Source organism: Bufo bufo, chromosome 1 (genome assembly GCF_905171765.1).
Source record: "Bufo bufo chromosome 1, aBufBuf1.1, whole genome shotgun sequence".
Lineage (NCBI taxonomy): Eukaryota > Metazoa > Chordata > Amphibia > Anura > Bufonidae > Bufo > Bufo bufo.
In genome coordinates, this window is record NC_053389.1 from 292,181,128 (window position 1) to 292,195,034 (window position 13,907).

The 13,907-nt window shown below is 43.2% G+C and overlaps 1 protein-coding gene across 6 annotated transcripts in view; it reads right to left on the reverse strand.

The window, feature by feature from the left end:
* The window catches only part of TCOF1 (treacle ribosome biogenesis factor 1), a 137,009-nt gene that overhangs the window by 38,902 nt on the left and 84,200 nt on the right, over positions 1-13,907 (reverse strand). For all 6 annotated transcript variants that reach the window (XM_040440584.1, XM_040440615.1, XM_040440606.1 and 3 more), the window contains 10 exons: positions 11,783-11,968; positions 11,431-11,580; positions 9,667-9,816; positions 9,206-9,331; positions 8,758-8,901; positions 4,857-5,045; positions 3,502-3,648; positions 3,203-3,397; positions 2,951-3,118; positions 539-700 (listed from right to left, as the gene is read on the reverse strand). In XM_040440584.1, coding sequence (XP_040296518.1) covers positions 539-700; positions 2,951-3,118; positions 3,203-3,397; positions 3,502-3,648; positions 4,857-5,045; positions 8,758-8,901; positions 9,206-9,331; positions 9,667-9,816; positions 11,431-11,580; positions 11,783-11,968 — 1,617 coding nt within the window. The remainder of the gene's footprint in view (positions 1-538; positions 701-2,950; positions 3,119-3,202; positions 3,398-3,501; positions 3,649-4,856; positions 5,046-8,757; positions 8,902-9,205; positions 9,332-9,666; positions 9,817-11,430; positions 11,581-11,782; positions 11,969-13,907) is intronic.

The following is a 13,907-nucleotide window of genomic DNA, read 5'->3' on the forward strand; positions in this document are numbered from 1 at the left end:
ACAGCAGTGAATGGAGAGAATGCCGAAGAAACATGCCCACCCTTCCATTCACCACTATGGGACTTCTGAGAACAGCCGAAGCAGCGCTCTGCTATATTCAAAAAAATCCCCTTAAAAGAGGTGTCCCTGGACTTCAGTCCACATAGTGTATCTTTAGAGGTCTTTTTCCCCCTGAGAACAGCTGTTAGCCTCCTGCATAGCATAAATATAAAAAACTTTGCCCGGAACCTCCCACTAGGGGGAGCTTATTGCAGATTGTAATTATTACATTTAATGCATAAAAGATTATGCCCTAAGCTCCCCCTCCTGATGGCTATAGGCAGCCATAATGGTAAGTCTTAAATTTGTGTCTAAAGGAGAAGATATTGAAGTCTGTACCCCAAAGTCAAAGCTGAGAACTGGAGATAGATAAAGAAATCAGCCCACAATTCTAATCCTAAAAAGCAAACAAAGATCACTTCAAGGATATGCAATAATTCTGTACTGTAATGTGTCTGAGCATTTGAGCTATAGGTGTACACAGAAGACAGTACTGTACCTCCACAGGCTTCTCCTCATCGTCTGATGTCTCATCCGAGTCTGTAAGGAATGCCTTAAGCAGACTAGCAGTGGTTTTGGCCTTGGTCTTTGCTGGAGTAATGCTGTGCTTAGTGAAGAACTTTTCCAGTTTAGTTTGCACGGTTGGTGTCTGCTTTGTAGCCTATTTTGATCAAAACATTAAACCATAGAAGAAAATATCACTGCTGCAACCAGGCCATCATATCTAAATGGCCAACCTGCCAAAGATGAGAGAGTTCCGAGTGCCGAAATTGGTACTCCCCACCTGTGTGTGTATACATTTGTAATATAAATGGCTCCTTTTCTATGAAAATTTAAGACGTCCTCCCCCTCCCTGGCTGGCACTGAGCTGTATGATCAGTGTAGGGTACAAAGGGAAGCTGAATGCAACGTACACCATACCTTCACTTTCCACAGGTAGCAAAATCTCCTACACTCACACTTGCATGCAAAGTGGGCTACAGCTGGGGATGCCATCCGGTAGTTAAAGGCTATGTACACCTTTGGGGGCGGGGAGGATTTTTTATTTTATTATTGCATTGTACTCCTTTCAAGCTAATTGGTCTTTTTTTTAAAATATGACATCCTTTTTTCTGTAGAAGCACCCTTTTCTCTCTTTTCAGTCAGACCAGGAGCAACAGGCTCCTTATCTCTGACATTATAAACACTCATTATAGCTCAGGTCTTATCTTACTGATAAGAATGTGGCTTAAATACGTGTTTATGACCTCTCAGTAGTTTAGAGATGAGCGTTATTAGATGACCAGCACAATGGGAAAGTATCAGTCACACAGCTAACCACCATAACCATTTTTTACACATCCTATTCCTGTCAAGGTCCCCTGCTGTCCATGAAGAGACAAGGAAGAAAAAACCCCATGTGCTCCACAGGATTTTTTCAAGACTGTTTTAGAAGCATGCAGTCAATCTTACTGCCAACAATGGAGACAAGTTTATCATCTCTTTACTTTTAAGGTGGATTTAGACAGGGCGATATTCGGACAGCGAACGCTTGTTTCCGACAATCTGCCCATCTAAAGCTGCAGATCACCTCATGAACGAATGAAACGTTTGCTCATGGGGTGAAACTGTCCTTTGTGCTTGAAAATAAATTATTGTTTCTGGACGGCAGATCTTGGGGTCTAAACAGTGATCTGCTGCTCAGAAACCATGCGTTTGTATGAGGACGAGTGATCGCAATAGTGACCACTCGGCTTCATTCAGCTCTTCACCTCCACCTAACGAGAAGCAGCAAGGAACACTTCCTTCCCAACAATCTGCTACTAGTTGCCCAATGTAAATCCACCTTTAGGGCAAGTTCACAAATGGCAGATGTGTTGCAGAAATTGCTATGACTGCCCCCTTTATCTGAATATGGTTTTCAGAAACCCATGCACGTGCTGCAGAAAACGAGATTTTTGTGAAACTCACCTGTAAAATCTCTTTCTCTCGTAGTTCATTGGGGGACACAGGACCGTGGGTATAGCTTGCTGCTGCCACTAGGAGGCGACATTAGGCTGAAAAAAGACTTAGCTCCTCCCCTGCAGGCTATACCCCCTCCAGCCTGGAGAGAGCATGTCAGTTTGTGCTCAAGCAGTAGAAAACGTGCCAAGTAAAGGAGAATGCAACACCGGCACCGGCGGAAGCGAACCCGCTAAACACTCGACCGGCAACCAGACATCCCTATCAACACTAATAAATACTGGGTGGGTGCTGTGTCCTCCAATGAACTACACGAGAAAGAGATTTTACAGGTGAGTTTCACAAAAATCTCGTTTTCTCGCTGGTATCATTGGGAGCAAGGAGGTCTGCCTCCTACGACACTAAGCTAAAAACTGACATGATCTCTCCAGGCTGGAGGGGGTATAGCCTGCAGGGGAGGAACTAAGTTTTTTTCAGCCTAGTGTCGCCTCCTAGTGGCAGCAGCAAGCTATACCCACGGTCCTGTGTCCCCCAATGATACCAGCGAGAAACATTTCATTTTCTCATTTTAGAGTTATGGAATGGAACTCTCAGTCGCAAAGATTTTTGAAACATAACTGCTGAATGTGAACATACCACATAGGGTTTTCTGAGATTTTACTACTGATGACTTATCCTTTGGATAGGTCATCAGTATAGAGGCACGGCTTACATTGTATAGCAGCTGTGCTTGGTATCACACTCGGTCCCATTCACTTGAATAGGACTGACCTATGCCTAAGAAAAGCAGAGAGAAGGCCACAGCGCTCACAGGAGCACCGCTACTTTCTCAAACAGCTGATTGACAGGGGTCCCGGGTGTCAGACCCCCACTGATTAGATACTGATGACCTATGCAGAGGATAGATCATCACTATGAAAATCTCAGAAAACCCCTTTAATTCAGCCTGAAGACAGCAAACAGCACGTACCTTAGCTGCCTTCTCGCCCGAGGAGCTACTTTCGGAAGACTCGCTTGACACCTTTGCAGGCAGCGCAACAGAAGTTTTACCGCGACTTGCAGGCTTTACAGTTTTCTCTTTGGATGCTTTTGGTGTTTTAGCTACAGAGCGGTTTCTTTTTGGGGCTGGTGTTCCAACCTACAGTGGTCACAACATTTGTTAAATTGGCAACCACAAATCCAATAATCCCAGATTTCATTCTACTTCCTATCCATATATTACCTGTTCAGTGACCTTCCCATGGCTCTCAGATTCACTGCTCTCTTTGACCAACGCTTGGGCTGTCATCACTGCTTTTTGACTCTTCATGGGCAACCCTGCTTTACCCTTGGATGGGGAGTCTCCAGATGGAGTGGACGTCAATAGAGAAATAGCTGTAGACATCTTGTGCTTTGGCAAAGCACGTACATCTGTTTTCTTGTAAAGACATAGCAATGTTTAGGCAATGATTACTGACTGACATGCAGCATTTATAGTATAAGCTACTGGCTACTTATGTAGCATTAGGCAAAGTTCAGTACTTGATCCTCTTTGATGCTGCCCGAGCTCTCCTTCATGGTGTCTGTTACAGCCTTGACAGGACTCCCTTTCTTGCTTTTGACTGCAGTTCCGGGTTGCAGTGACCGCTTTACTGTTCTTTTTTGAGGTACGAAGGAACCCTTTAATGTCTAGATTTGTAATAAATGTGAAAAAAAAAATGACAAGGAAGGATTAACTTTTGCAAACAACTTAGTGCTCCGATGTATGTAAAATGAAACAAATTTGCAATTTTTATACTGATGGCCTATCCTCAGTCCCGATACATTTTTCCTGCAACCACTAGAACTAGCACTCTGAACAGAGTGGAGCTGCAGTTACCCGGCCACTGCACTTTGTACTTAGCTTCCAGCTTATCGCCTCCGCCTTCTACATCACTGGATAATACAGATGAGCTCTGCAGTAGGGCTAAACATAACTCCTATACTAAAACCAAAAGGACTGCTGAAAAATCCAATAGCAGGTGAAGAAAAATAATAATTAAACCTCCTGCAACATTAAAGTCACATTTGAACCGACAACCAGTGAATGAACATTCAGGGATCCAGGGACCAGAGAACACCCCAGTATGGCTAAAGAGCCCAGGTAAAGACTGAGGGAGTGGTATTCCGGCTGTAACTGGGTCCAATTTGTCAGCCCCAGTTACAGGAAAAAAAACTGCATTTTTTTAATGTTAAATGCCCCCCCCACAGGTTTATATGTGACATTATGGGGGGTAACAAAAAAAAAAACAAAAAAAAAAAAAAACACACAAGTTCCACACGGCAGCTTCTAGCCCTGCCCCTTACAACCATAAACCAATTCATCCACTATATCAAGACCATTATGGAAAGAGGACATAATTTAAGCATGAGGGCTCATGCACACAGCTGTTGCCCAGACGTGTCCAGATTGCGGCCTGCAAACAGCCCGCATCGCTTGAATGGGTCCGCAATCCGGGAGATATGATGCGGAACAGAGGCATGGACCAGAAGCACTACACAGAGTGCTTCAGTGGATTTTCTGTCCGTGCCTCTGCACCACAAAAAAAAGTAGTACATGCACAGTATCGACTAGTAGTACATGCACAGGACCATCGAATGCAGATCGCAGACCCCATTCAAGTGAATGAGTCCGCGTTCCAAGATGGCGGCCACACGGTCAGTGCCCGAACATTGTGGACCGCAGTGCTATTAAAAAAATTTTTTTTTATATTTTCCAGGGTATTTATAAAAAAACAAAACAAAAAATAAAATAAAAAAAAAACTGATTTCATTTGATAATCAACCCAAAGAGTTTTGGCTTTCTAAGACACAGCTACTAAGGAGATAAAGGAGAAAAAAAAAACCAAATACTGTACCTGAGCAGGCAGAGGATTGTCATAATCTGAGGAGTCGATGGTTTCAGAAGTGTCAGTTGATGGGTTTTGGGCAACTCTGGCTTTCCTGGATCCAGGAGTCTTCTCTTTGGTAGCACTAAGTGGTGCTGGCGATGGGGTTGCTGCAGTTTTATTATGTGATGCAACTTTTGTTTTCGGTGTTTGTATAGCCTGGTAAGCAGAAGAAATAGAAATGGGTCAAATACATGAAAACATGCCTGATTTTTCAAGCAATCACTTTAGCATGATCAACCCTATTTTATAAACTTTCTTTTAAATTTTTTATTTAAGAAAATTAGAAAAGACAAATACAAATGTCTCATCGTCATAATAAATCATGTCGCTTACAGATGTGTGGAGTGCAATCATTGGCAAATCAAAAACAATGCAATAATACACAGTCTATGAGGTAAGGCCGACTGTACAGATCCGTGCAACAAAGTAGAATAATACCAAGCACATCAAAAATAGGAAGTCCTAGGGTCGTTCTTGTATTACAGGACACGAACAAGCTATATGCGATCCTATATAATTCCATTGTAACACATCATGATCAACCCTATTAACCCCTTCAAGCGACAGCTAGTTTTGACCAAATGTCGGAGCCCCATTTTCCAAATCTGACGTGTCAGTTTATTTGGTAAACCATTCTGAGATTGCTTTCTCGTGACACATCATACTTTATGTTAGTGGTGAATTTTAGTTGATACATTTTACCTTTATGCAAAAAAAATAATCCAAAATTTGCAGAAAATGTGGAAATATAGTAATACTTCATAAAATAGTTATTACTTTACATTTCCCATATGTCTACTTTATGTTGGCATCATTTTTTAAATGTCATTTTGTATTTAGAAGCAAATTTAAATTTTAAGAAAATTGCCAAAACTCACTTTAACCCCTTGAGGATTTTCCTTTTAAACTTCCTGCCTTCCCATAGTCCTAACTTTTTTATTTTTCCATTCACATAGCTTTATAAAGGGCTTATTTTTTACGGGACAAGTTGTACTTTCTAATGGCACCATTTACGGTTGCATACCAGGTAGTAGGAAGCAAAAAAAAAAATCCAAATGGGGTAGAATTGGGAAAAAAAAAACGCAATTCTGATAAAGGTTTTTTATTTTTTACACTATACGGTAAAATTGACCCGTTATCTTCATTCTCCAGGTCAGTACGGTTACATCGATACCACACTTCTATAATTTTTCTTGCGTTTTAATACGGATTTATATTTTTTTTATATTTGAGATATCAAAAGGTCATACGGCAAACAGCAAAACGGAAAAAAGCATCCAAATGGCCGATTCGCCATTTTTGGTCGCTTCATTTTCTACAAAAAATTCAATAAATCGTGATCAAAAAGTCACACACCCCAGAATGGTATTATTGAAAAGTTTAGATCGCCCCACAAAAAAAAAAAAAAAAAAAAGGAAAACTGTGGTGGAATTGCATTTTTATTTGCAATTTCACCCCATTTGGATTTTTTTCCCCTGCTTCCCACTACATCATATGCAATATTAAATGGTGGCAGTGGAAAGTACAACTTGCCTTCATATCGCTATGTGAACATACAAATAAAAAATGTGGGGGACCTTGACGTGGTGAGTGGCTTATTACGCTTTGGCCAAAATGTACACCAATGCCTCATTCAACATCCAGCATGGAGGCAGGGCAGAGTGCTGGTTGCAGAGTGCTATTGCATTTGTGTCTTTCTTTATACAAATAAAAAAGTTATGGCTCTGGGAAGGCAGGGAGCACAAAAAAAACAAAAAACACCTCCGGGCTTGAAAGGGTTAACAGGGGGCACTAAATTCACTGGTGGCACGTTGGCACACAGGGGGTCTTACCCTATTTCAGGCTGCAATCTCCAGAGTGGAGATCACAGCCTGAAACTGGCATTTTTACAGTGCTGCGCTCCGATTGGTCCCTTGCCGGCTTCCCTGGTGTCTCTGCTATCGGGGAGAGCGGAGACTCCGGGGCTGTGACACTTTATAGTGTCACAGCCTCGGTAAGCAGTTTGGACGTGACTGAACGTCCAAATGCAGTAAGTCACTTGCAATTTGGACGTACAGTTACGTGCTGATGCGTCAAGGGGTTAATAAACCAGGCAGAGATGGCTCTGTTTTAGTCATATGCAAGAGCATTTTGGAGCACCAGGGGGCAGGGCTGAATCCTTGGAGCACCGCTTCTGTAACACCCCTGTACCCCCCCCCCCCCCCTCCCTTCTCGGATTTACAGGGCTGGACACCAGCACGCTGAGGGCAAATCTGTATCCTAGAATGTACATATCACATACACTGCTTACTATAGCCTTACCATGTAGAGAATAGAGGTTTTAGATGCTTAAAAAGCTAATACCTATTACTGGTTTATTCACAGGCACAATATAGGATTGTAAAAACACCAGTAATATGCATTAGCTTTCTAAGTATAGAAACCCACTCTGCTCAATATGACAAGGCTGTAGCCTGGAGGAAAGTTGCATGTAGATGTTCAAAACCCAGGATAGACATCTTTCACATGCAACCCATAATAAAAAGTCTTACTATACTGGGGTGGGGAGAGTTCTATACTTCGGAATAAAGGTTTTCTATGCTTATCAAGCTAATACATATTACTGGTTTATTCACAGGCAAAATATTATTTAAAAAAATAAATTATAAAGACACCAGTAATATGCATTAGCTTTTCAAGTATAGAAAACCTCTATTCCTAACATGGTAAGGCTATAGAAAGTAGTGTATATGATATGTGCATGCTAGGACACAGCTGTGCTCTCAGTATGCTGATGTCTAGCCCTGTCAATCGAGAGGAGGGCGAAATGTGCAGTGCATAGCAGTGTTATAAATGCACTGCTCCAATAATTAATTTGTATATGAATATATATACAGACATCTCTGCAGCTGTTTAACAAAGACAAAAGAAAGTTATCGCTTTAATCAGCTTGTTTTAACAGGGTTGATCATGCTGAAAGAGGCTCTTCAAAGAATTGCCATGGCATGTGAGAAATGCAATAAACATGTCCAAACCATGAGCCCCTATTGGCAATGATATGTTATAGGCAAGTAAACCTCATATGTTTATTTAGCGTATTAAAGGCAGTATTATTTAATTTTGGTCATGTACATCTGCATATCTATCTTATTGTGCAGGATGTGTATAATTGTGTGTGTTTTTTCCATCCTTGTAGTACATACCCCTCCAGGTCTTAATGCATTCCTACAATCCCATCTATTCCACAAGTGATTTTAATGTGTGATACATATAGCGGAGTTTGCTCTTCCTCTCACTGGATGTCTATGGCACACAGAGGTAACTATTGTAGTCACACCGTGGGGTCTGCTCTCCTGAATTTAGATGCCTACATGGCATGGAGATGGGTATTAAATAGAGTAGGTTCCCGCCTGAAATTAGGTCACCTTGTCATGGTGGGTGGGCTCAGATATTTTTTGATCAAAATATATTTACTAAGAAACTCATATTTATCATAATAAATGCAGTATTAGTTCAAATATAGATTTTACATTTAGTTCCTTGAGTGTTTTTATCATATCGTGCAGGATGTGTTTAGCATTTCAGTTTTTTTATAACAAACATCTTTATTGAAGATTTAAAACATTTTATAGTAAGTAAGAGCCAACTGAGAATATGGCAAAGTAAACCAGTAATGTGTGAAAAACAATTCTGTCAGAGTATAATTATGAGGAGAAAATCTGTGGTCACCCACAGCGCATAATTTTCCTACCCACTATGTGGCCAATCGAAAATGGTCATTATGGCTAACTAAAGATCCTCTGCTGGATCTCAAAACTGGAATGCCACAACGCAAGTGTGAAACAGCCCTCATGTGTATAACCTGCTTTATTCCACCCTTGACACTTACAGATTGTACATGCTCATTTGTGTCCGAGTCAGAGTCACTGTCATCTGAACTGCTTTCTTCATCTGGTTGTAAAGTTGCAGAAATTCCTGGTTTCCCTTTGGCAGCAAGGGCTGGCTTGCTCGGTTTTGTAGTGCCTACAGTAGGCTATGAGAGAAAAAAAAAAAAAAAAAAATTGTTTTCTGTTAGAAAATGTTTCCTGTGACACTAAAGAGGTTCAGTTCACATGAAGTATGACACTAAAGCCAGTGCATTCAGATATAGATAAGAACCAAATTTGCAGATTGTGTCTACAGCTCCTGCAGACCAAAATGATTGTGTTAACAAAATAAATAAAAAAAACAAAACAAAACCCCTCACTATACTCTGAACCGGACTGCTTTAAGTATGTTGCCATGGAAACACAGGTTTGGACTCACTATAACAAAAAGTGACAATACTTTTAACATACCGTTTTCTCTTCAGAGTCGCTGCTTTCAGAGTCAGCATCAGAGTCTGGGACACGTGCAGTGATTGATTCAGATGGTCTAACCGATGGACTGATTGTTGGAACTGGAGCTTTTATAGAAGAGCTAGGCTAGAGAGAAAGTAAAAAATAGCTATCAACTCACTGAACAAAAATGAATGCAGCATTCCACAAAGTGATATGCCATCAATGACCAATGGTGGAAGTTCAAATGCTTCAACCTCACTGTTTGCTACAACTGAGAGTAGGAAAAGAACAGAGTACTCTCCGGTACAATTGGCTTTTTTTTGTGGTCACCAAAAGAAACAAAGCGAAGCAGCTTAGACCCAAATTAATAAAGTTCTTTCCTATTTTTGCTGCCAGTCCATCATGTTCCACCATCATCGGCCACTGATGGTAATATTATATATTATAAACTGAAGCATGTCCCTAACAAGGAGAGTTACCTCTTCATCACTATCAGAGTCCTCGCTGCTCTCATCAGCTGCCGTCTTGGCAGGAGTCCTCACTGCTGCAACACTGGCTTGTGACGCTGGGGTCACAGCTGTAGATTTAGCTATGGGCTTCTGCTTTGGGGTTACAATTCCTGGTGGTGCCTTCAGATTAATCAGCACAGATGAGGAACGTGTATATAAAAAAACAAAAAAAAAAACAAAAAAAAAAAAAAAACATTTATAAATAAATACAAGTGTAATACTGCAACCCTAGATTAAAGGAATAAACTATTCCATCTTTTTATCTTAAATGTTGAGTAACTTTTCTATTTCAGTATAGTGATCACATGACATTTCCCCCGTTATAGACTAATTCATGAATGTCAGATTTAGGCTACTTTCACACTAGCGTTTTTCTTTTCCGGCATACAGTTTTGTCACAGGGGCTCTATACCGCAAAAGAACTGATCAGGCATATCCCCATGCATTCTGAATGGAGAGTAATCCGTTCAGGATGCATCAGGGTGTCTTCAGTTCAGTCATTTTGACTGATCAGGCAAAAGAGAAAAACAGCATGCTACGGTTTTATCTCCGGCAAAAAAAAACTGAAGACTTGACTGAATGCTGGATCCGGCATTTTTCCCCATAGGAATGTATTAGTGCCGGATCCGGCATTCAGACCGCTAAAAATTTGGAAAAAAAAAGGATACAAGATGGATCCGTCTGTCCGCATGACAAGCGGAGAGACGGATCCGTTCTTGCAATGCATTTGTGAGACGGATCCGCATACGGATGAGTCTCATAAATGCTTTCAGTCAGCGGCAGATCGGTGGATCCGGCGGGCACTTCCGACGATGGAACTGTTTGCCGGATCACACTGCCGCAAGTGTGAAAGTAGCCTTAGTTCAACATCACCTAACAGCTTGCTGTACTTCATCAGCTCAGCTCACCCAACGCACTGCTCTCTGGTAACAAGAAACCAGGAAGATTATGAATTTTGTCTCAGATATGAATGGAGAGGAAACTCATGATCTGTACAAAATAAGAAAGTATTTTCAATGTAGATAAGTTTTGCCATTTCTTTGTAGCTGTAACTGAATCTCTTAAAGGGGTTGTCTGGACTTTTTATATTTAAGACCTATCCTCAGGACAGATCATCAATATCGGATCAGTGGACCCCCTCCAATCACCTGCTTGAGGAGACGGCGCTCTCAGTGTGCACGTGCCATCTCTATTCTCTTTTCCGGTCCGCTGCTGCTGTCCCATAGACATATATATCAGCAAAGCAGGAATAGAGACGGGAGACGGCACGTGCACAATGCGTGCGCCGTTTCCTCATACAGCTGATCGGCGGGGGTGCCGCCCCCCCGCCAATCTGATATTGAGGACCTATCCTGAGGATAGGTCATCAATATTAAAATCCCAGATAACCTCCTTACTGCTGCTTCCCCCTGAAAAATCAGCGTTCAATGTCTAGTGCAGGGATCAGCAACCTTTAGCACTCCAGCTGCTGTGCAAATACAACACCCAGCATGCTCGGCTGTTTTTCTACCTCCCATGGAAGTGAATAGAGTACTCTGGGAGTTGTAGTTTCAGAACGCCTGATCCCTGGGCTAGTTTCTGCTCTGACATTAGACTGTACATGGTTCAGTTAATTTGCGATTTACATGCTTACTAGAAACTGTATATTGATAAAATCTAAGCCGGGGAGGAGAAGGTGCACTATAGGACAGTAAATCTTTTCATAAAGTTGAATGTGCAGTTAGTTATCAATACCTTGGGAAGCGATTCATCGCTATCTGAATCCTCCGTTTCCGAGCTGTCATCTGCAGGCAGTGGAGTTGTATGTGCAGCCAATGTTACAGGCTGTTTGCGCCCTGTGGGTGGTGTCTTCACACTTGATGCTGGAAGTTTACTGCCAGTTTTCTAGTTAAAGAAATACCACACAGAGGAATAAATACTTATCAGAGGTCAAATTGAAGTTATACTGAACACATCAAATTCAGATGTGTGTCAAACAGGGAGCTCTGAAACATTAAAGGGGTTGTCATATCCCAGGCAACCCTTTAATGTAGGATCTGCAGCAGAGTCGACACCCTTTGACAAAATCAAACTACATTGCCAATACCTTTGCCCCTTCATCCTCCTCGCTATCAGAGTCTTCTGTTTCTGAAGAATCATCTGCAACTGTCGTCTTCTGTAAGTATCTTGACTTTCCAGCAACTGCATTCGCTGGGTGAGATGGCGTCACGGGTTGTTTTGCACTGGTGGACGGTGTTTTCAAACTGGATGCTGAAAGCTGACTTGCAGTTTTCTGGGGAAATTCAAATGATTATACGGTCACTGTTCTAGAGAAGCAGGGTATATACCATCGCTGCAGCATATATCTAAAGGGTTGTACCACAATGAACATTTATCATCTATCCACAGGATTGCTGGGGGCTCCACCAATCACTAGACTGCAAGGCTGCAGTGAGGAGGAGTTTCGGGTGGTGGTTACGCATGCAACGCTCCATTCAATTAGGCTTACAGGAAAAGACAAGTTCAGCAATGTTTACAGGTTATTGACGCCCTTTGTGGGACAACCCCTTTAATAGTGATTAAGAAGTTAAATGGATTAAGCAGTTATTAGACTGCGTATGGTTACCACCTTGGCCTCTGGCTCCTCCTCACTATCAGAGTCCTCTGTTTCTGAGCTGTCAGTCGCAAGCGCTGCTCTTTGCAGTTGGGTTCTGGTCTTTCCAGTAGATGCACTCAAGGACGGCGGTTTCAGATTTAAAGTAGGGCTGCACGATATATTGAAAAAATAATCGAATCGCGATAATCGCCAAATGCGATATGGCCGACCCGAAAACGCTGCGATTAGCGATTATATATGAAGGGGCCCCGCGCACATAACTGGCTTTGTGTGTAAAGTATTTTACTATTGTCTGAAACAAGCTTTCTCCTATTGATAAAATGGCCAGCCTCTGTACTCACTTTCACGATGAATGCACTGCAGCAAGCGGGCCGGCCTGCGCGTGACTGACGTCACTTAGTCACGCTCCTGCTTCCTGAATTAAGTGGGAGGAGCGTGACTAAGTGCAGCCGGCCCGCTTGCTACCGTGCATTCATCGTGAAAGCGAGTACAGAGGCTGGCCATTTTATCAATAGGAGAGAGCTTGTTTCAGACAGTAGTAAAATACCTTACACGCAAAGCCAGTTATGTGCGCAGTTTAGGACACATGAGGAGACACAGCGCCATGAGGGGGACCAGCATAAGATGCTATATGTGTGTCATAGCACAGATCCCCCCACATAACAGCGTCCTCCGCAGATTCCCCCCACATAACAGCGTCCTCCGCAGATTCCCCCATAACAGTGCGTCCTCCGCAGATCCCCCATAACAGTGCGTCCTCCGCAGATCCCTCATAACAGTGCGTCCTCCGCAGATCCCCCATAACAGTGCGTCCTCCGCAGATCCCCCATAACAGTGCGTCCTCCGCAGATCCCCCATAACAGTGCGTCCTCCGCAGATCCCCCATAACAGTGCGTCCTCCGCAGATCCCCCATAACAGTGCGTCCTCCGCAGATCCCCCATAACAGTGCGCCCTCCGCAGATCCCCCATAACAGTGCGCCCTCCGCAGATCCCCCATAACAGTGCGTCCTCCGCAGATCCCCCATAACAGTGCGTCCTCCGCAGATCCCCCATAACAGTGCGTCCTCCGCAGATCCCCCATAACAGTGCGTCCTCCGCAGATCCCCCATAACAGTGCGTCCTCCGCAGATCCCCCATAACAGTGCGCCATCCGCAGATCCCCCATAACAGTGCGCCATCCGCAGATCCCCATAACAGTGCGCCATCCGCAGATCCCCCATAACAGTGCGCCATCCGCAGATCCCCCATAACAGTGCGCCATCCGAAGATCCCCCATAACAGTGCGCCATCCGCAGATCCCCCATAACAGTGCGCCATCCGAAGATCCCCCATAACAGTGCGCCATCCGCAGATCCCCCATAACAGTGCTCCATCCGCAGATCCCCCATAACAGCGCGCCACCCGCAGATCCCCCATAACAGCGAGCCATCCGCAGATCCCCCATAACAGCGAGCCATCCGCAGATCCCCCATAACAGTGCGCCATCCGCAGATCCCCCATAACAGTGCGCCATCCGCAGATCCCCCATAACTATGTCATACCCAGCCGCGTCAGCGGCTCATATGGGAAAATCCAAGCAAATAGACCTCTGGCACAATTCCCTTAAAATATCAC